This window comes from Carlito syrichta, unplaced genomic scaffold (genome assembly GCF_000164805.1).
Source record: "Carlito syrichta isolate Samal-C Ts95f unplaced genomic scaffold, Tarsius_syrichta-2.0.1 Scaffold308820, whole genome shotgun sequence".
Taxonomy (NCBI): Eukaryota; Metazoa; Chordata; class Mammalia; order Primates; family Tarsiidae; genus Carlito; species Carlito syrichta.
In genome coordinates, this window is record NW_007252916.1 from 610362 (window position 1) to 632086 (window position 21725).

The 21725-nt window shown below is 43.4% G+C and overlaps 1 protein-coding gene across 1 annotated transcript in view; it reads right to left on the reverse strand.

Moving 5' to 3' along the window:
• Positions 1–3015: 3015 nt before the first annotated feature.
• SCIMP (SLP adaptor and CSK interacting membrane protein) overlaps positions 3016–21725 on the reverse strand; it is a 23709-nt gene continuing 4999 nt past the window's right edge. The window contains exons 2-6 of the mRNA XM_008065946.1: positions 11547–11670; positions 9677–9740; positions 5622–5690; positions 3627–3631; positions 3016–3364 (exon numbers count right to left, since the gene is read on the reverse strand). Of these exons, the coding sequence (XP_008064137.1) occupies positions 3180–3364; positions 3627–3631; positions 5622–5690; positions 9677–9740; positions 11547–11670 (447 nt within the window). The 3' untranslated portion in view covers positions 3016–3179. The remainder of the gene's footprint in view (positions 3365–3626; positions 3632–5621; positions 5691–9676; positions 9741–11546; positions 11671–21725) is intronic.

The window sequence follows — 21725 nt, forward strand, 5'->3', positions numbered from 1 at the left end:
TTATTACATGTGCCCACCATAAAATCTCAATCAAATTACACATGCCCAGATAAAAACTGTTTAGGGTTTTGGTGTGTTTTGGTCAAACACAAGGGAAGTAAGTGGGCTGCTGTCCTGGTAAACAAATGTCCTAGTGGGGTCACCAAGGCCCAAATCAGCTTTGTAGGCTCCAAGATCGCATCAATTCTTTCTAGTTGATCTACTAGAGCCCTAGGACTTGACTCATTCTGTTAATGTCCAACATTCAATAAATATTTATTAAGTGCATACTATGTGCCAGGTTTTGTGCTGGACATAGCAGTGAGACAGGCAATTTCCACCCAGAAGTAATCCCCGGATTAGAAAAGAAGACACAGAGTAACCAAGCAATTATAATAGTTGTAATTACGTAGTATACAATCATTATAATGCAAAGGGAGAAATGTTTCCATAGGGCTAAATACAGGGAGCCATGAGAGCCAAGAGGAGTTCATTCATTCATTCAACTCAGTTGATCATTCAACATATTTATTAAGCATCTACAGTGGGCCTGGGCACTGTGCTGGGAACAGGGAAAACAGTGGAGGAAAGACAGAATCCCTGCCCTCATGTTGCTTTTGGTCTAGTTGGGGAGAAAGACAAACAGATAATTACAGCATGCTAGTATCATGAAAGGAGAGCTCCCAAGAGGGTGCCAACCCAAGCCTGGAGTGGTGAGGAAAGGATAGCCAAGGTGAGATGGGAAGGATCCAAAAGTGGGGAAGAGTGTTCATACAGAGGGAACAGCACTGTGCACAGGGGCAAGAGAGATCATGGCTAAGATCATTCCAAATGGCCAGAACCAAAAATTGGGGCAGAAGGGAGATCGCAAGGGTGTGGGGGGTAAGAGGTTGGCAAACGGTTACTAGTGACAGGATCCTGACAAATCTTGTAAGCCATGTTCAAGAATTTGGGCATTTTCTGTGGTTAATGGGCAAAGAGGAGATTTAAGTAAGGGAATGAAATGGTCAATGAAATGGTTTCCAAAGTGGTGATTTTAGAAAATCACCAGCTTCTGTGTAGAAAGTAGACTGTAGGGTGAGATGCCGGAGGGAGGAGACCAGTTAGGAAGCTGTTGATATCTCTTAGCAAGTGGGTTAGGGTAGTGGCCTGACCACAGAACAGCAATGGAGAAATGTGGACTGATGGGAGAGCTATGTGGGAGGCACAATCAGCAGAAGGTGGGGAACACTGGAAACAGATGATGGGGAGAAGAATGTCAGTTTCTGACTTCACCAACTAAGAAGATAGTAGAGCATAAGAAGTTTGGGACTGGGGACAGATAATCAGGTCCTTCTGATGTGTGTTGATCTTAAGGGGCTTGTGGGACAGTCAGATGGCGATGACCTGGAAGCAATCCAGGCTGGAACTAGGGGGAGAGAGCTCAGCTAGAGTCTGTAATTTGGAAGTCATCAGAATAGAGATGGCTACCACTGAGCCCATGGGAATTGGTGAAATCACTCGTGAGAGGCAAGCAGGGGTGGGGACAGAACTTAGGAAAACCAGCATCAAAGAGATGCTTCAGAGAGAGAGAGTGGCTCAACAAATGAGACTGAGACAGGCCAGTCAGACAGGAGGAGAGCCAGGAGAGGGTGGTAACTCAGAAAGCAAGGAAGAGTTAACAGTTGTCTGATATTTGTTTTTAATTTTTTCATAGGTGTGGAGGGTTTACAGAAAATGTATGAGAAGAAAGTTCGTGTTTGAAACACTTCTATTCTTTGGCTAAGTTTTGTTCTGTAAGTCAAGAAAAGAATCTTCTCTTTGGTTTGTAGAATACCAGAGTTCCATAAGGCCAGTGGTTCTCTAAAATAAGGAGGTATTAGCAGCAAGCTGGAAGTCTCCTTGGAGTCTAGAAAGAGGGAACGAGGGAAGAAGCCCTTGTCCCCCTAGCTCCAGCATTGGTTGAGGAGAAAAGCTAGAATATAGCAGGAGCACACCTTCCCATCTCTCGAGGAGGAGTCCAAGGGTCACTCCCAGGTCTTTCCAGGTTCGTCGTGTTCTTTCTACAAGCCTGCTCATTAGTCATATTTCCCAAGGATTGCTTAGAAATCAGCGTCTTGTGAGTGGTTAGAAGTCCTAGGACTCTAGTAGATAAACTAGAAAGAATTGATGAGATCTTGAAAACTACATAGCTGACTTGGGCCTTGGTGACCCACGAGGACATTTGTTTACCAGGAGAGCAGCCCACTTACTTCCCTTGTGTCTCATTGGCTGTCACACATCTGCCTCCTAGACACTCAGGGACAGAGATCTGGAAGGAAGGGACTTGAGGTTGTTTTCATGGAACTCTATATAAAGGAGGAAGCAATAATAAAAATTATGGACAGGGGATGTGAAGCCCCCCCAAACTCTCATCTTGAATATATCATCATTAAAGGTCCCCTTCTTTCCTGTTCCCCAAGGTTTTTCCATGGGGGAATCTACTTTTCCTGTAGCACCTCCAACACACCTATTGCAAAATGACACCTGTAGATAACTTTTGTCCTCTGTTGATTGTTACAATGCCACCTGAAAGCTCAGGGAAAAAAATCTGTGCGAGAACTTCAACTCTATGGTCAGTTTGGCTTACATCATATGAAGGCACTGAGGTTTGTAGGGGCATGAAGTTAGGGAAGGGTCACAAGAACGAAAAGTACTGTCTGCCCTTGCAAAATGGCAAGATGTGGTGTGAAGATTTGGGCACAAGTGCAGTCTCTATAACTACAACTCGCAGTCTCACAGTGCAGGAGGTGAGTGGGATGGAAGGGGAAAGACCAACATGCTGGCCCAGGCCCTTAGGGGAAAGGGAGCCTGGGAGGCTCTGTACAATCAAACGCTAAGATTTAAGATCACTTAGAACCATGCAAACCAAGAGAACAAAAGAGGAAACAGTGCCGAGAAATGAGTAGTTTCTCATTGGTGGGAGTGATGCATCCCAGGGGTCCTCCCTGGAAACTTCCTCAACAGAAGCACAAGGGCTGACCTCTCTTAATCCTCAGTGCTGAGTGTCCACATCTTTCCTCTGGTTGCAGTCATTTGATTGCTCAACCACCTTCATCTAAGGTTCAGAAAGTGCTTTATCTTGTAGAGCTTCATAAAATACCACTGTCTTTCAGGATCTGGACACCTATTGAAGTTCAATTATTCTTGATTGTTTTTTAAAAAAGCCATGTGAACCCTTTTCAGCTTGCCAAAAAAGAAGAAATGCTTGTTTCAAAATGATGGTTTTCAGTATTTGCAGGGATTTCAACATCGTCATAGTCATCTTCAGGCTCAATGTAGCTTGGGATGGAAATGGTCTTCTTATTTTTAACTTTGCTTACCAATGAGTATGTAACTGGTGGCTGACTTGGGGTTTCCTGTGGGGCTAGAATACACAAAAAAGTCCTTAGATACAAAGCTATTGTGTGTTTATATATTTGTGATCAAGTGGTTCAGCATGATTTTCATGTATTTTTGTGATCTTTCCACTTCCTAGTAGGCCAGATCCCCATTTTACAGAGGAAATTTAGACGCAGACATGACGCAGTCTCAGGATCACCCAAGTGAGTAAATAGCAAAAATTAGTCAGACATCTTGACCCCCATGTCTCTTCTGCCTAAGCCTACACTACATGGGAAACAGGAAGCAAGAGCTTAGAAAGGGAACAGGCCAGAGCCAATAGACAGAGAAATACTGTTATGTCTATATATCCTAATACTCACAAGGAAGTGATACAAAACATATTTCCTTTTCGGCACATCCCTCCCAATGACTTACACTGTTTTCCAGGACTCTCCATAATTGCTTATATACAAATCTCTCTGCTAAGAAGGAAGGAAGGGAAGAGTGTGTTTCCTTTTTTCTTTTTTCTTTTTGAGTTGGAGTCTCACTCCACTGCCCAGGCTGGAGTGCAGTGGCACACTCACAGTCACTCCAGTGTTGACCTGCTGGGTTCCAGCGATCCTTCCGCCCCAGCCTTCCAAGTAGCAGGAACTATAGGTGCGTGCTACCGTGCCCGGCTAATTTTTGATTTATTGTAGAGACGAGGTTTCACCAAGTTGCCGGGGCTGGTCTCAAACCCTCAGGCTCAGGTAATCCACTCGCCTGGGCCTCCCAAAGTGCTGGGATTACAGGCTGAGCCACCGAGCCCGGCCAAGAGGACGTTTTCAAAACATTTAATTAGTGCAGAAGGGATCCATTAGTGTGAAGGGGTCAGTGCCACCTTTGGTGGGGACTGGAACTGCCTCTACCACAATCTCATCTTTTCCCAAGAGAACCCGAAATACTACTGCCATTTTTATCTCCTGCAGAACTCCACAGTTAGACAAATCTGAGTTCTTGTTCAGGTTCTAGAAGTCACTAGCTCTGTGACTTGGGTAAATTACTTAACTTCTCTGTGCCTCGTGTCCTGCCTATCAAAGGAATCAAAATGTATCTGCCTCATAGAGTTGTTGTGAGGATTAAATGAGAATACCTGTAAAGTGCCTAGCATGGGGCCTGAAACACAGTGCATGCTTAGTAAATGTTAGCTAATATTATTTACCCATTCAATCAAAATGGATACATTTCTTAAGTAACCATAAAGCCCCAGGTGCTGTTCTAGATGGTAAGTAAAGAAAGGTTCCTGCTTTCCTGGAGCTTCTATTCCAGTGGAGGAGATAGATAATAAATAAACTGAATAAGACAATTTTAGATAAGTGCTAGTTTCATAAAGAAAATTAGCAGGATTATTTTAGATAGGGTGGTCAGGAAGGGCCTCCTTGAGGAAGCGACTTTTGAGCTGACATCTGAAGGAAGAGGCAAAACCAGCTGTGCAAAGAGCTTAAGAAAGGACATTACAGTCAAAGAAACTGGGCATTTTTTTCTGATGGGAAGTGAGAGACCCAGTCACATTCCCAAGTTATTCTTATTCTGTCACCCAGGCTGGAATATAGTAGCATGATCACAGCTCACTGTAACCTCCAACTCCTGGGCTCAAAGGACCCTACTGCCTCAGTCTCCCAAGTAGCTGGGACTATAGGCACATGCTACGATGCCCAGCTAATTTTAAACTTTTTTTTTTTTGTAGAGACAGATCTTGCTATTTTAGCCAGTTTGTACAAGCTGGGATTTTAACATGAATTTACATCAGGATATTGGGAACATTGATACTCATTCTTTTAAGCTTATTCATCTCTTTTAAATAGATGCTATATCTACAAATCCTGGTATTACAGACTAAATGTTTTTATGCCCTCAAAATTCATGTGTTGATGACCTAACCCCCCAATGTGGCTATATTTGGTCATAAGGGTGGGGTGAGGCTCTGATCCAATAAGATTAGTGTCCTTATAAAAAGAGACACCAGGGAGCTGGCTCTTCTGCTCCCATCCCCAGCTTGAACTTATCAAGGAAAGGCCATGTAAAGACATAGCAAGAAGGCAGCTGTCTGCAAGCCAGGAAGAGAGCCCTCACCAGAAACCAAATCAGCCAGCACCCTGATCTCAGGCTTCCAACCTGACAAAATAAATGTCTATTGTTTAATACCACCCAGTCTATGGTATTTTTAAGTATGGCAACCTGAGATAACTAAGACACCTAGATAAATTTTTATCCTACCCTAAATGAAACTTTTCGTTACCAGCAAAATGCACTTACTGGACTCCTCTGGAGAAAGAAAATCCCTGGGTGGCAGAGGGGGTAATTGAACTGGTGATTCATTAAGAACATTCCTAGAGAGAGAGAAAGAGAAGGAGTCAGTGTTTGGGTTGGACTGTGCCTACTGTCAGCAGATCTAAAAGAAAATGTCAAGGAAAGTGAACGTGTTGAACATTCAGATCTCGGTCCCCCCACATTGGAAGCATTTCCTTTCCTTTCTAGTTCCTGCATCCCATTTGTAACTGGCACCCTACATAAACTGTTTCCTCTAGCTCAAGGAATGGCTGAAATTGAGGGAAGGAAGTTGAAGTGCTATAACTCAGAGCATGGAGCACACCTTCCTGGTTCATCTGAACTGGATTAAGAGAGGGAGGTAGGCACCAGATGTTTTCTATTTGCAAAACAGACGGACTCTCAAAGCTGAATGTACGAATGTACACACATCCCGAGACAGTGAGATGAAGCAGAGACAACCTGCTGGGCTCTCCACAGTAGTTCCTTCAAGGGAAATTCCAAGCACATAACTAACTCTGAGAAGTAAATGAGCAACGTGATAAACAAGAAGATAATAGTAGCTTAAAACAACAGTCAAGGAAGTTAGAGTCATGAGATGTCTGGTCCCCTATAGAAACTAAAGATAATATCTTAACATATGTCCCTGAGTTGTTTTCTAGAAACCTGGGCCCCCATCAACTGAAAAATGCCATCCACTGGTATGTTGGTATGTAGACTTCAGATAAGGGGGAACTGAAAACTGAACTCTGATCACTGTTCTTTGTTCTAAAATTCTTCCTGAGGGGCCTGGAGGAAGTCAAGCTCACTGGCCAGAGCTAACATTCTTTTCTACTGACACTAAATTTTAGGCAATGCTTTGCATCCTTAATCAATGCAAATCAGAAAATCTTTGAATCCACCTATGACCACTTCAAGATGTTCTGCCTTTTTTAAAATTAAATTTTATTTTATTACAACGTGGGGTACAAGTAAGGATTAACTATACAAGTAGGCTTCATGCAGGTGAAGTTGGGGCCTTCATCTGGCCCTCACCCCGCCCCCCCCGGTATAGGACCAGTTACCTTTCATGTTGTAAGATGTCCTGCTTTTTTAGGTCAAACCAACATACAGCCTCCATGCATTTATTTACAGTTTTGTCTGTAACTTCTACTTTCCTGGAATTTCCCCTACCTTTAAAAGCCCTTGCTTGCAAGCCACCTGAGAGGTTGGGTCCTAAGCATAAGCTGCCAAATTCTCCTTGCTTGGTGCCTTGTGAATAAACATCTTCCTTTCTCCCACTGTGAAACTTAGTGTGATTGTTTGACCTTACTGTGTGAGTGGACCCCAGTTTAATAACAACAACAGTCCTGATACTGGGTCTAATGCTCTACCGAAAGGCTTGTGTATGTTCACCAAAACACGTAATTGTATGTTCAAAGCAGCACTATTCGTGAGAAACAGAGACACGTAAAATTAACCATCACATGGCCCAAATGCCCATCAGCAGAAGAATGGATAAATGAATTGTGGTATACTCCCACAGTGAAATACTGTATAGCAGTGAGAATGAACAATCTACAGCTGTGTATAGTTAATCTTATAAAAATAGTATTGAGTAAAAGAAGCCAAACAGCAAATCATATATACTATAAGATCCCATTTATAAAAAGCACCCCCTGAGACAGTGAGACGGAGCAGGGACACCCTGCTGGACTCCCCACAGTAGTTCCTTTAAGGGAAATTCCAGGCACCTAAAAAAGCATATATATATATATATATATATATATATATATAGAGAGAGAGAGAGAGAGAGAGAGAGAGAGAGAGCACCTAAAAAAAGTACCTCTATAAAGCATAAAAGCCGAAAAAAAACCCTAACAAACTGTTACAGAGAGTGGTTATCTTTGGGGTGTAATGGCTGAAAGATGGTCTAAGGTAAGCATGTAAGGTGTTGGTAATATCTTCTCGTTTCTTGATCTGGGTACCAAATACCCGGGTCTGTCAGTTTATAAATTCATTGAGTTGTATACTTACTTTGGGCACTTTTCGGTATTTATATTATACTTTGGTAAGAAGTTTTAACAAAAAATTCCAGGAAATCTTCCTTACCTGTACCTTCATTCTCCTAGGTACACTGATTTGACTCTGATACATGATAAAGTCTAGGAATGCATAAACATTTTTACATTGTTGGAGTGAGTGCAGAAGGTGACAGATGGCAAGAGCTGAGCTGCATCAAGTGGCTCTCTCTGCTACTTCATGGCTCTTCCTGGGAGAGAAAGATAATTTATCTGACTGCTAAATTTGGGGAAAATCTGGTTCCTCTCACTTTCTTCTCCAGAGCTGGCCTGACTGCAGAAGTCACAAACCCTGCTTGGGTCTTTGCCATTCAGAGAAAAGGGCCTTTCCTTTGCGGAGACCTGAGGTTTTCCAGAACTTCCTGTGAGCTGGGCAGGAAAATTTGCCTGGTTCAGAATTGAGAAACTCACTTGCTCATGGAGAAGAGCATTCTCAGTCATTCTCCCTTCCTTCCTGTCTTCCTTTCTTCCTTCTTCCCTTCCTTCCTTCCTTTCCTTCAACAGGGTCTCACTCTGTTGCTCAGGCTGGAGTGCAATGGCACAATCATAGCTCACTGCAGCCTCAAACTCTAGGGCTTAGGTGCCTTAGTCTCCTAAGTAGTTGGGACTACAGACATATGGCACTGTGCCCAGCTCTTATTTGCTAGGCCCCTGATGCCACACAAAAGCCATATAAGAAAATCAAACATTTTGTTTTAGATAGTGTACATATTCCAAAGAAAAGACTGGTTCTTGACTAGCTCCTGAGAGATAATCTCTAAGCTCTTGGAATATTCTGATTTTTTTTATTTTTTTTGAGTTGGAGTCTCACTCCGTCATTCAGGCTGGAGTGTAATGGCACACTCATGGCCACCCCAGTGTTGACCTGTTGGGCACCGGTGATCCTTCTGCCTCAGCTTTCCAAGTAGCCAGAACTACAGGTGTGCACTACCACACCCGGCTAATTTTTTATTTATTGTAGAGATGAGGTCTTACCAAGTTGTCCGGGGTGGTCTCGAACTCATGGGCTCAGGCAATCCACTTGCCTCAGCCTCCCAAATTGCTGGGATTATAGACTGAGCCACCAAGCCCAGCCAAATATTTCTATTCATAAGAGTGTCTTGATATACTTGGGGCCTTGGGTCATTCCAGATAGTGTATGCTAATAATGTGATTTGTGACGAATTCCTGTTTTTGTTTGTCTTGATCATGCTGTATCAATTTGACCCTTGGAGAGGCTGGAGACTGAATAGCTAAGGTCAGTCAGGTGGGTGCTAGAGAGAGAGAAATGCCATGCCATGCCAACCTCAGTAAAATGAAAACCAAGGCTCAGGTGAGCTTCTCTGGTTGGTAATGCTTCACATCTGTTGTCACACATTGTTGCTGGAAGGATTAAGGTTATCTGGGAGACTTCACTGGGAGAGAACAACTGGAAGTTTGTGCTTGGTTTCTCCTACAGTCCAACCTATGCACCCTTTTTTCTTTGTTGATTTTGATCTGTGTTCATTCACTGTGATAAACTGTAACCATGAGTATGATAGATTTTTCTGGGTCTTGTGAGTCCTTCTAGTGAGTCCTCCAGCCTAAGGGTGGTCTTTGGGAACCCCAACAGCTATTAATCACAAAGTCCCAAATATATCACTAAATACAAAAGTAAACTGGATGGCAGTTTTGTTCTGCACAGCAGCTTTCAGAGGGTTATTCTTGGAAGCCATCCAAGTATAGACTGGGTGGTGGACCCACAACAGAGAGCCCAACCTGTGGTGTTTGTCAAAATTGATGAGATGAGGGAAGATATGGGGAGCAGAGAGTTCCAGATGGTGCCCTGCACCTGTGATGCCCTGAGGCCTCTGCCTATATGAGGTGGACCGTTGGCAGGCATGACATGTTGTCAGCAACGCAGGAAAGGTGGGCATCTCAGTCACACTAGTGTAGTAGTGGAGGGGCAAGAGTGAAAGTAAACAGGTGGTTCTCAAAGGTAAAAAGCAGATGGATTTCCCCTCACTTACTCATACATCTCTTCTTCATCTGTTTGGTTTTGTTTCAAAGGCTTGGTAATTTCCCATCTCTTGCCTAAGGGGAGAAAACATATTCGTTTAGGAAGAATTAGCAAAAGGTATAATTTTGGAGTTTAGAATTCTTCAGATACCAGGCGAGTCCAAGACATTTGGAAGGACTGCTCAGAGTAAACAGACTTAGGGACACAGAGATGGACTTTGAACCTAGGCCATCTGTCCACAGAACCTGTGAACTAATCCAGGGAGGATAGCAATCATGTGGGCTGTGTTTATCTCCTCATTGCCTGGTACTGTGACTGGCACTTAGTTGGCACTCAGAAATTTTGTTTGAATGATTCATCAAAACTGTGGATGGAAGAAAATGAGATAAAGAATGGGAAAAACAGTTTATAAATTGTGAATAACATGTAAGTTATTATTAATTATAGCTTGCTTATTAATAAGAGTGTTCAAGGTAAAAAGAGAGCAAGTTTTTGTTTTTGTTGTGTTATACTTTTGTCCATATCTGAGAATGAAAAGTTTAAGAAGGTAAACAGAGGACTGTAGGGTCCCAGAAAATAATTTTTGTATTAAAAAAAATTAACTATGGTTAAGGGATGGAAGGGAAAGAGCCTTGAACTGGGAGCCCAGCAGACCTGAGTTCTGTTCCCAACTTTTTTTTTTTTTTTTGAGGGATTGTTTCACTCTGTCATCCAGGCTGGATGGAGTACAGAAACATGATCATGGCTCATCACAGCCTCAAACTTCTGGGCTCAAGAGATCCTACTGCCTCAGTCTCCCAAGTAGTTGGGACTACAGGTGTACACCACCACGCCTGGCTAATTTTTCTTTCTTTCTTTTTTTTTTTTAAGGGATAGGGTCTCACTTTGTTGCCCAGGCTGGCTTTGAACTTCTGGCCTCAAGCAATCCTCCTGTCTTGGTCTCCCAAAGTGCTGGGATTACAGGTGTTGTCACCAATTTTCATGGCACTTCAATAAAGGTGTGTGCTCTCTCTCTCTCAAACTTAATTTTCTTATCTCTAAAACAAGATTGAGAAGAATGACAAAAATAGTTCTTGCGTAGTGCTGACCTTTCAGCACTGGGCTGAGCAGGATTCTGAGGCCATGTCCAAATGCAACAGGAGGATAGTGCCTTGATCACTGAGGGATATCTGCCCAGAGTGTCCCAGGGGAGGGTATCTGTGTCTTTCATTGTATTTGCCATTCTCCTGGCTTAGGCCATTATTTAAAATGATGGAATGTCAAGACAACACACCATTGAACAAATAATTTAATGTTTCTGGAAATGAACAGCAAAGTAGAAAACCCATTTGTAGATCATCTAAAGGTAGTGTTAATACCCAAGTAGTCACTTATTTCTCTCAGAATACTAAGAGGTTTCTGGCCTAGGTGGGGATAACACCAGAAAATTCAGAGTATAATATTGGAGAAGACAATCACGGGGTCAAACATGCTGGTCATGGGTTGAGTCCATGCTTCACTTCTCATGATAGTTCTTTGACATTCCATAGACTTGTGTTCCTTTTCAAGCCCCAGAAATGATGCTGTGATCAGCAGTCACATAGGAAAGAGAAAGCGTTTGAGCATTGTGCCTTGAAACAGATTCTGCTTTCATCCAAACCCTTAAGGCTGGAAGGGTTCCTGGAGATTAGTTAACCCCCCTCCCTTCATTATGCAGATGGGGAGACAAGTCCAGGGACATACATTCATGGCAGGGTTAGGACTCAAAGCCAGGGTGTATGATGCTTAATCCAAAGTTCAGCCCATACAGGCCCAGAATGAATCCCCCTGACCTAAAGGAGCTCTCTGCCCTGATAACCACTCCACCTCTCCTTTCACCTGCCCAGGTGAGATAGCATTACCTTGTCTAAGCTGCCGTCTACAGATACAGTACAGGATGAGGCCCAGGCCCACTGAGACAACAATGATGGTCACAGCTAGGATGATCCAGAAATTGTTCTTCCACCAACTCATTGCAGTGGAATCCTGAGAAGAGTGGAGACAGAAGAATGAGGCATGAAGGAAAAACACCTTGCAGGGGTGGTGGTGGGTATTATCTATCATGTTGTGTAGAGAAGCAGACATCAGCTTAGGAACCAGGCAGTCACTTAAACACTCCCAATAAGCAGCTGGGGGAACTGCAGGCAAGTCACTTAACCTTCTCTGAGCCTCAGTGTCCCCATCTGTAATAGGGGAATGACACCATCTACTATTTTACAGGGGTTTGTGCGGATTAGAGATGAGATATGTACCTAGTAGGTACTCTAGAAATGGTAGACATAATCACCACTCTTTCTTACATTGCTGAACATGCAGCAGGAGGGAGAAGGTGCCATTTAAAACGATAATTGACTGCAGTTGTTTTTCTATCATGAGGGCAAGACAGACTTAATTTATAACAGGGTAGAGATAATTTTGAGAGGTTTTTTGAGGTGGGGTTTAGAAAAATGCCTTCATGGGTCACTTTAAGTGAGGGATGTTTAGAGGATGAAGCTGAAGATGCAGAGCAGGCTGAGTGACTCTGCATGAGAGAAATAACAGGAACTTGGGAGCTGAAGGAGGAGGCTCTTAGGAGAGATTAGCGGCAGGTGGAGAGGTCAAGAAGCGAGTCCAGAGTCAGAGCATGGTCAGAAAGTTCATATAGTAGCAAATGCCCAGTACATTTACAGGATAGGCAAGTCTAAAATTCAGTCTTAAATTACTGCTTATATTATGCTGTGCTGTAACCTTCCATTACCATCGAATCTTCAATAAAACTGCATAACATTAAAGCTTGCATGAGCACAGCCTGGGGGGAAATGACATGTTGCAGTGGTTTATCAAGCCAGGGGTGACATGTGGGCAAGTAGTAAGAACAGCAGCAGCCGGGCTCAGTGGCTCAGTCTGTAATCCCTCGCTTTGGGAGGCTGAGGTGAGTGGATTGCCTGAGCCCATGGGTTTGAGACCCGCAGGGCAAGTTGACAAGACCTCATCTCTACAATAAATCAAAAATTAGCTGGGCGTGGTAGCGTGCGCCTGTAGTTCCAGCTACTTGGAAGGCTGAGGCAGAAGGATCGCTGGAGCCTAGCAGGTCGAGGCTGTCCCACTGCACTCTAGTCTGGGAGCCAGAGTGAGACTCCAACTCAAAAAAAAAAAAAAAAAAAAAAAAGAACAGCAGCTGCCAGGCTCTGAGTGACAGTGGGGAGCTGGCTGCAGGATGGCTTAATAGGAGGGGCTCCCAGGAATTCAGGAAGATCTTAGGGAGAGGTTGGGCTCCCTTCATCTGTGGAATGGGCACTTGGCCATTTCATTTGGATATTAATGTGGAAGTAATTCTTGAGGGATCTTTAGGAGATATTCTGGAATCCTGGTTACATGAGAATATAAATCAATTTCCGGTTCACCATTTAGTCAATGGAAACACCATACTTGTCCACTCAGTGTCATTTCAGATTGATGCTTTTGAATAATATTCATGATCTAAAAAGGCGCCTAGGCAGGCAGTAGAATTAGGATGCTGCTAAAGCCATCATTACTACAAAGACCTTCTAACTTTGCCGCAAATTTTAAAATGTGTTTGTATTACTGGCATAGCAAATTCATGGAATAATTAACAGCTTCATTATTATACTATGATTCAGATTTTTGGTTTCAAACTTCATTTCTTTACTGAAGTTTTAGCTTGATCAAATATAATGTTCTTGGGCTATTGATAAAAGCATATGTGACAAAACCAATAATGTATAATTAGTTCTGTTCTTTTTTTCAATGAAAACGTAAAGCATTTCTATTCTGAAACAAATCTGGAAGGATTTTTCCTTAAAATGTAAAGAAAGGGATATGAAATAAATTGTTCATTTCACTGTTTCATAAGAACCATTACTCATAAACTTTCAAATGCCTTGTTTCCCCTTCCATGCAGTAACCCCATTTAAAGTTGCTGTCTTTGATTTTTAATATTTTTTTTTTACTCTAGATGGAACCTCTTTATTTATTTATTTATTCATTTTTATTATAGAGGTGTGGGGTACAAGTGAGGACTAAACTAGTGCTGTTCTATACATCATTCTGTAGCTTACTTTTTTGCTTAACTGGATGCTTTTGTGATGTTCTGGAGTTTTACTCACTCAGGATAACTCACACTTTAGGCACTCACACGACAGAGGTTTCGTTGCAGATCTTGTTTTCAGGATGCACAAAAGAGAGCAAAAAGGAAGAAGAATCATAGAGAAAAGGAAAGAAAAGGAGATTGGAAATTGGCTCTCAATAGATACCTGTGAAATTGGGTTTTGCAGGGACCAATAAGGTTAAAAGAACACTGGACTTAAGAAGGGCCACATGTCAGAAGGCAGCCTCAGCAAATACAAGTCAAAAAAAATATTCAGCAAACATAAATTGGAATCTCACCCTTTAGCCCAGATGGAAAGAAAGATAGATTGAAGACAGGGACGTAGATAGACAGAATTTCCTTCCTTCACTTTCTCAATTCTTTTTCTTTTTATTCAAATTCCTGGTTCTTTGTCTTTCCTCTCATATTTTCTTCCTCTTTGTCTTTTTGTTTTACTCTTGAAGAACTTTTCCAAAAGGCAATTTAAACATACTCTTTAGAGCTATGGAAGTAAATACAAGGACACGAGTGTTCAAAGCCGTTGTATCTGAGAAGCATGATAACATGGAAGGACATGATAGGACAGGAGGCCAGGGGCTGTTGCTTTTCCCTCTAAACCTTTGCATTCCTTTGCACAGTTTTTGAACTGTGTGCATTTACTTGGATAAAATTGAAAAGAGTCAATCAACCATGCAGTCTAGCTTCCAAGAAAAACTATTGCCTAGGTTTCAAGGTCAAAGAAATTTCATTCTCACCAGTTTCCTGGAAAAGAAAAAGGAATTAGAATGATGCTGTTAGAAAATGAAACTGAGTCATTTTCAGAACTACTCAGAATAAGTATTTTTTTCCCAGTTTTGTTCTTACTAATGAAATGGGTTTGATTTGCCATCAGATGTTTTGAGCAAGTTCAGTGAATCAAGCAATCTTTCACATGCTTTCCCATCTCTCAGTTCATTTAATACTTGATCACCATGCTGTTCCCTAGATGCGGAGCTGAGACTGAGGTAAAGTGACCTGTCGAGGTCACTCAGGAAGGAAGGAGGGCTGGAAGGCTTTCTCTTTTTGTCACAGGTCCTTCCTCTGTTGATGTTGGTAATGATGCCCCCAGTCATCAAGGAAACACCAAATGGGGTTTAGGATATTTTGCTTTAGAATATTTAGGATATTTTGCGGTAGTATACAAGGCCACAGGAAATCCCCAGAATGAATGATCAGGGCCCCCTGTTGAGAATTAAAGTCCCTGGCTGGGAGTGGTGGCTCATGGCTGTAATTCTAGCACTTTGGGAGGTGAAGGCAAGAGGATTTTAAGGAGTTTAAGACCACACTTGGCATCATAGTGAGACTTTGTCTCTACAAAAAATAGAAAAATTAGCCAGGTGTGGTGGTGTGTGCCTGTAGTCCCAGCTACTCAGGAGGCTGAGGCAGAACGATCTCTGAGCCTGGAAGGTCAAGTCTGCAGTGAGCCATGACTGTGCCACTGCAGTCCAGCTTGGGCAACAGAGTGAGACTCCAACTCAAAAAAAAATAGTAAAATAATAATAATAATAATAAATAGAAATCTCAAGTTCCCCACATTCTAAGATCAAAGAAACAGCTCCTCTGTGGTGAGTCAGCCCCTGCTTCATGGTCTGCTGAGAGATGCCTTTTCAACAGAATTAAGAAAAGCTTGTCTTTTGGGGATAGTGCAGCTGATAGAAGGGACCCTACAGAATCACATCCCACTTCAAGTAGGATGTTCTCTAGGCCACCAAGCTAGTTGAATGATCAAGGTGCTTCCAGAGACGGGAGAGGAGCTCTGGGGAGAGATGGTTGGGAGTATAGCCAGTGGGCTACATGATCAAGTTCAGGCCCTGGAAAGGTATGGAAGCTGAATCCTACCCTTGCTGGTGATCCTGAAGTTGAGGCCACAGAGGATCAATAAGATTGAGAGTACAGAACTGCTGAGAGTTATTAAAGAATGGCAAAGAAGGGATGCTGAGAATCAGCCCAAATATGCAGTCTCATCAAAGAATCACAAGAAGACAAGAAGTCTCCCAAGGGCCAGGAGTTGAGTTGGGAGCCCCCACCCTACCACACAAACTAGACCAGCAGTGATGACCCACTGATGGGAAAATTCCCATGGGAAATTGTTTATTTTCCTCTTTCCTCCTTAATCCAAGGCCAGGGAATTAAGTGTGGGATGAGAGGTGTTGAGATCTGAGCAGCCTCCACTTCTCTTTCTATTTCCCTCACTGGGGGAATGGGGAGAGTTTTGAGTCAAATATAAGACTGATGTTTCAAAATGAGCATGACTCAGTTTTAAAAACTGAAATGAGTCTGCTTAACAATATAAAGTAATGGCCAGGCACAATGGCTCGAGCCCATAATCCTAGCACTTTGGGAGGCTGAGGCTAGAGGATTGCCTGAGCCTTGGGGTTCGAGACCAGCCTGGGCAACTTGGTGAGACTTTATCTCTACAATACATTAAAAAAAAAAAACATTAGCTGGGCATGGTAGCGAGCGCCTGATGTTCCGACTTGAAAGGCTGAGGTGGAAGGATCACCTGAGCCCAGCAGGTTAACACTGGGGTGGCCGTGAGTGTGCCACTGCACTCTAGTCTGGGCAACGGAGTGAGACTCCAACTCAAAAAAAAAAAAAAAAAAAAAAAATATATATATATAAAGTAACCCATTTCCTAGGGCTGCTCGACCAAACTACATACTTAGTGGCGTGAAACAACACAAATTTATTACCTTACAGTTCTGGAGTTCAGCAGCCCAACATAAGTCTCACTGGGCTAAAATCACAGCGTCATCAGGGCTGTGTCCCATCTGGAGGCTCTATGGAAGAATCCATTTCCTTAATCTTTTTGGTTTCTAGAGGCCACTCACATTCCTTGGCTCATGGCCCCTTCTTCTTTCTTTCATATTCACAGTTCTTTTATAGTCACAACTCCTTCTTACTCTCTTTTACTGTCCTCCTCTCCCAATTATAAGGACACTTATGATTACATGGGACCCACCAAAATAATTCAGGTTAATCTTCTCATCTCAAAGTCAGCTGATTAACAATCTTAATTCTATTTTCGACCTTAATTCTTCTTTGTCATGTAATCTGACATAGTTACGGGTTCTAGGGATTAGGATGTGGACATCTTGAGTGAGGAGGGGGTCACCACACAAACCACTTATGCTCATACTTCAATGTAATGAGGCTCTCTTGTTAAAAGAATTTCATGAGTCTATACCTTTAAACTTTTATTCTTTTCCATCTTTGTGGTGTCTCAGGAAGAAAAGGGGGGAAAAGTAAGTGATAATTCTGCCATCTTTGACAGGAAGTCCACCACATAGTGCTTGATATTGCTGACCCAGTTAAGAAGATGCAGAGTCTTGCCACAAGGCAGACATAGGTTTCTATTTTGGGGAAGAGGGGTGACTGCCACAGGAGAGGAAACAGCTTTGTCTTTAAGAGCTGAGAGACCAGAGGGCTCTTTAAGCAGGACTCAGACTCAGGGATAAAGCAGGAATGGAGAGCAAGTGGGGGCCCAGGATCCAGTCTAGACCAGTAGGAGCCAGTGTGGGACCAAAGTTGGTTCAACTCCTGAACCACAGGTCAGCCCTTATCCCAGGGCATGGGGATGGGCTGAGTCCACAGATGTAGGTATAGGGGGTTCCAGGGGCTGGGAGGAGGTAATGGGACTGGCAGGGCCTGACCTCAGTTCTAGTCAACTGGGGGAAAGTTGGTGGACACCATGAATGGAAGAAGGAAGAACAAGAGGAATTAGGGGCATACCTGTTAGTTATTAGTTATTGATGACTTTGGGTGTACCAGCCCCTGGGCCAAGAACTTGAGGAATAACAGAAGTTCCCACCCTTGCCCAGACACTGGAATCAACTGAGGAGCTTTAAAAACTGCTGAAGTGTGCACTACATGAGAAATTCTGTTTAACTGACCTGGGGTGGGGCTTTGTTTATTTGTTTATTTAGTGACACAGTCTTGCTACATTGCCCAGGCTGGCCTACAACTCACACAGTCTTGCTACGTTGTCCAGGTTGGCTCAAGCAATTCTCCCAACTCAGCCTCCTGAGGAGCTGGGACTACAGGTGCAAGCCACTGCACTCACTTTGTTTATATAAACCTCTCCAGATGATTCTAATATGAGGCCAAGGTTGAGAACCACTCACATATGTGTTATTGCTTAGCCCTCATTATGACCTTCCAAAGGGTCCAACTATTATTACTCTCAGAAAAGGAAATAGAACTCTAGAGGTTAAGAAATTTGCTAAAGACTACACAGCTATTACTAACCTGAGACCGTAGCTCAGTCCAAACTGATGTCAAAGTTTATGCTCCTTTTACTCTGCCATGCTGACACCAAGCTGATACATTTTTTCTTTTCATAGCAGAACTGAAAGCAGAACTGTGGTTCAAGAACTTCCAATATTGGCAACACCCCAGTCCTTAGCTGCGACTTCTTCCATATAATGAGAACCTCAATATGAAAATGTGCTTTAGAAAACTAACATGCATTGTATGCTAATCACAAGTTCTTACTGTGCATGCCCCATCTCATTTAATTCTCACAATACCTCTATAAATAATAATGGTTATTATCCCATTTTACAGATGCGAAAACTGAGGCTTAGACAAATTCAATGTCGTGTCCAAGTTTGCAGATCTAGTAAGTGCAAAAATCAAAAGCCAAACCTGGGCTTCTGACTCTAGCTAGGGTCTTAACTTGTGACTACCAAGCCAGAGCTTCTCAAATATTACATTTGAACTGCCTGGGACATATATTAAAATGCATTTTAATACAGTCTTCTGTGTCCCCACTCAATTCTCAGTTCTGATTTATAGGTCTTGTGTGGTGCTCGGGAATTGGTATTTCTAACAAGCGCTCAAGGTGGTTCTCATGCCTCAGAAAGGAACACTGCATCTGGTCAGTCTGCAGAGTTTGCTCCCAGTCACAGGTATCAGCAGGAGTTGAGTGGGTTGGAAGGTACCAAAGACTCCTCAAGCCCAAATACCATTCCTCTCTGCTTGTCACTGTACAGTACTACCTGGAATTCCACCATCAACAAGTCACGTCTCTCCAGACCAAGGGTCCATGGTCCCTTCTTGCCGCGACCTGCGTGGCTGCCTTGAGGGTCCTGAGAAAGGGCGGCGAGAGATTAAGAAAGACACAGAAACAAAGACATGAAGAAAAGCTGGGGCCAGGTGGGACACTTTCCTCTGATGAAGGAGAAGTGGTTCCGAACTAACTCAGTATGTTTATTTTATAATCAAGCACAAAGGAAGTTGGAAGGGATTCAAGGTCTGTGAGGGAGCTATAGGAATTTTGTTGCTACCTAAATGGCAAGCTGTTCCACGGTTGTCTTGTTGTAGCTGAGGCTTTATCTGTACTATGTGCACCCGGATGTGTGGGCATCTGAGACGCCAATTCCGTTTAGCAGGCTGCATCCCTTGCTCTTTGGCTAGGATGCAGAACAACCAAGCAAGACCTTGCCTTTGCTTGGGGCCTTGCCTTGCTCAAGGCAATATAGTGAGTGCTTGTCTGCCAGACTTCCTCCCTCAACTTCCCCTTCGTTTAAAGTCTGGGTGTGTCAGACACTGAAGAAGAAATAGTGATTCACTGGCTCCTCAGTTTTCCTTCCCTAGGGCATTGGCAAGAGCAGGGACATCTCAGAATTTTTGTCCCCAGTCTTTGGAGGATAATTACAGCTGAATATGATAGAGATAAAGGAATAAAGTTCCTCTGGGACCAAGAAGATCCAAAAAGCATCAGTCTTCCCTGCTTGGTGTCTCCTCCCTACTTTAAGATGCTCCCTGCTCAAGAGCTCAGTTCTCCTGTTCTTTCCCTCCCACTTTCTCCTCAGTCAGCCTGCCCTCAAGAAAGAATCTGAATCTCATTCACTCTGAGATGGTTAGAGACGAGATGAAATCCTGGGGAATCTATGCATCAAAATGAAAAGGAAGAGGAAGAGAACTTGCAAAGGAAGGTGAGGAATAACAGCCAGAGAAGAACATGAACAGTAGAGAGAGGGGTATCCCAGCAGGTAAGGGAAGCCCAAATTTCAAGATGGGAGGGACCCAGACTGAGCCTGAACCATTGGCTGATTATTGACAATGTGAGAGACTTCAGTTTGCTTATAAACTTTGAAAGTGCCAGGAGAGAAGGCAAGAATGAAATGCAGGGATAGAAGAGAGAGTAGGAGCAAGATCTAAAGAAAAGCAGAGGAGACCCCTTCATGAGTCCAGACAGAAGGTGAACTTTCAAAAAGGAACAAGGATTAGAGAGGAGAGTGATGCTGAATGGAACCAGAGAAAAGACAGGGGGTTGGGGGAGGGAAGTTGAGAGCTCACGCCCAAATGCTTCCATTTCATCTGTAGATGTAGCAGGCAAAGTAGGCGACCTAGGGGCTGGGTGGTGCAGGAGGCAGACACACAGAAGTTTACACAAACTTCTCTCCTAGCTTTCAGTCCAGCCCTGTCCCCTCATTCTCAAGGCATTTCCTTCACACTTCGATTCAATAAGATCCAGTGGAGACTTCCTTCTGAGGCCTTTCTTTCTCCTTGTCCACCCCTTCTGGAGGAGAGCTCCTCAGTCACTTGAAGAGACACCACTAACCCTGCAATATGTCTAAGCTATGATCAATGTGTGAAATGCATTTTTCCTGTAACTGGGCCTGTTACAGTGACAATTGTCTCTTGGTGTATGTGTTCTGTTCATTTGTTCATTGTCTCTTACACTATAAGCAGCATGAAAGCAGGGGCCTTACCATTTTTTAAAAAACTACTTCTAGCGCCTAGAACTTCGCTTGGGACACAGTAGACAGTAGAACTAGAACTTTGCTTGGGTAGACAGTAGAACTAGAACTAGAACTTCGCCTAGAACTTCGCTTGGGACACAGTAGACACTCTATACGTATCTGTGGATATATGAATGAATGAATATTGTGCCAGTCTCTTTCCCCTGCTGTGAGTGAACTTCCCCTCCAACAGGCAGCAGACACTTTGGTTCTAAGGTCTAAAATTTCTGCACTGTGCAGTCTAATTCTTTTTTTTTTAAGTTGGAGTCTTACTCGGTCGCCCAGACTGGAGTGCAGTGATCGCTCCTGGCCACCGTAGCCTTGCCTGCTGGGCTCCAGCGATCCTTCCGCCTCGGTCTTCAGAGTAGCCGGAATTACAGGCATACACTACCATGCCCGGCTGATTTTTTTATTTATTGTAGAGATGAGGTCTCGCCGACCAGGCGGGTCTCAAACCCGCGGGCTCAGGCAATCCACTCAGCTCAGCCTCCCAAAGGCGTGGGATTACAGGCTGAGCCACCAAGTCCGGCTGCAGTCTAATTCTAAAGTCACTTCACTTGGATGTGTGACCTTAGGCAGGCTTTCTGCCCTCCTCCTGCCATTGGCCACTGGAGTCAAGAGGCTGGCTGGGAAGCAGAGGCCATACAATATTGGGGAGGTGGGGTTCCAGATTTCCCCTTGTTTCTCTCCATTCCTCTAGTTGTCCAAGACATTTTCAAAGAGCATCAGCGAGTCTGCTACAATTCTGAATAGTTTCAGAGGAGAGAATTGAGCAAGACATTCCACAGGGAAGGGGGTGGTGGGTGGGGAGCAGCTGAAGGCAGCTCCACTTTCACTTCTCCAAAAGGCATTTCTGAGGAGTCAGGATTAGAAATCACATTTTCCTTCACTAGGAATTTCTGAGACTATGGGTTTATTTAGCATTTGCTTTTTTTTAAGCCAAGATTTTTGTAAGAAATACAGTTTCACATGAAAATGTATTTATTCATATTCACATGAGAGAAGCATTGAAGAACCATGGGCTGGCCACCAAGAGAACAGGTTTCTTTTCTTTTCTTTTTGAGTCGGAGTCTTACTCTGTCACCCATACTGTAGTGTAGTGGCACGCTCACAGCCACTGCAGCCTCGACCTGCTGGGCTTAGGTGATCCTTCTGCCTCAGCCTTC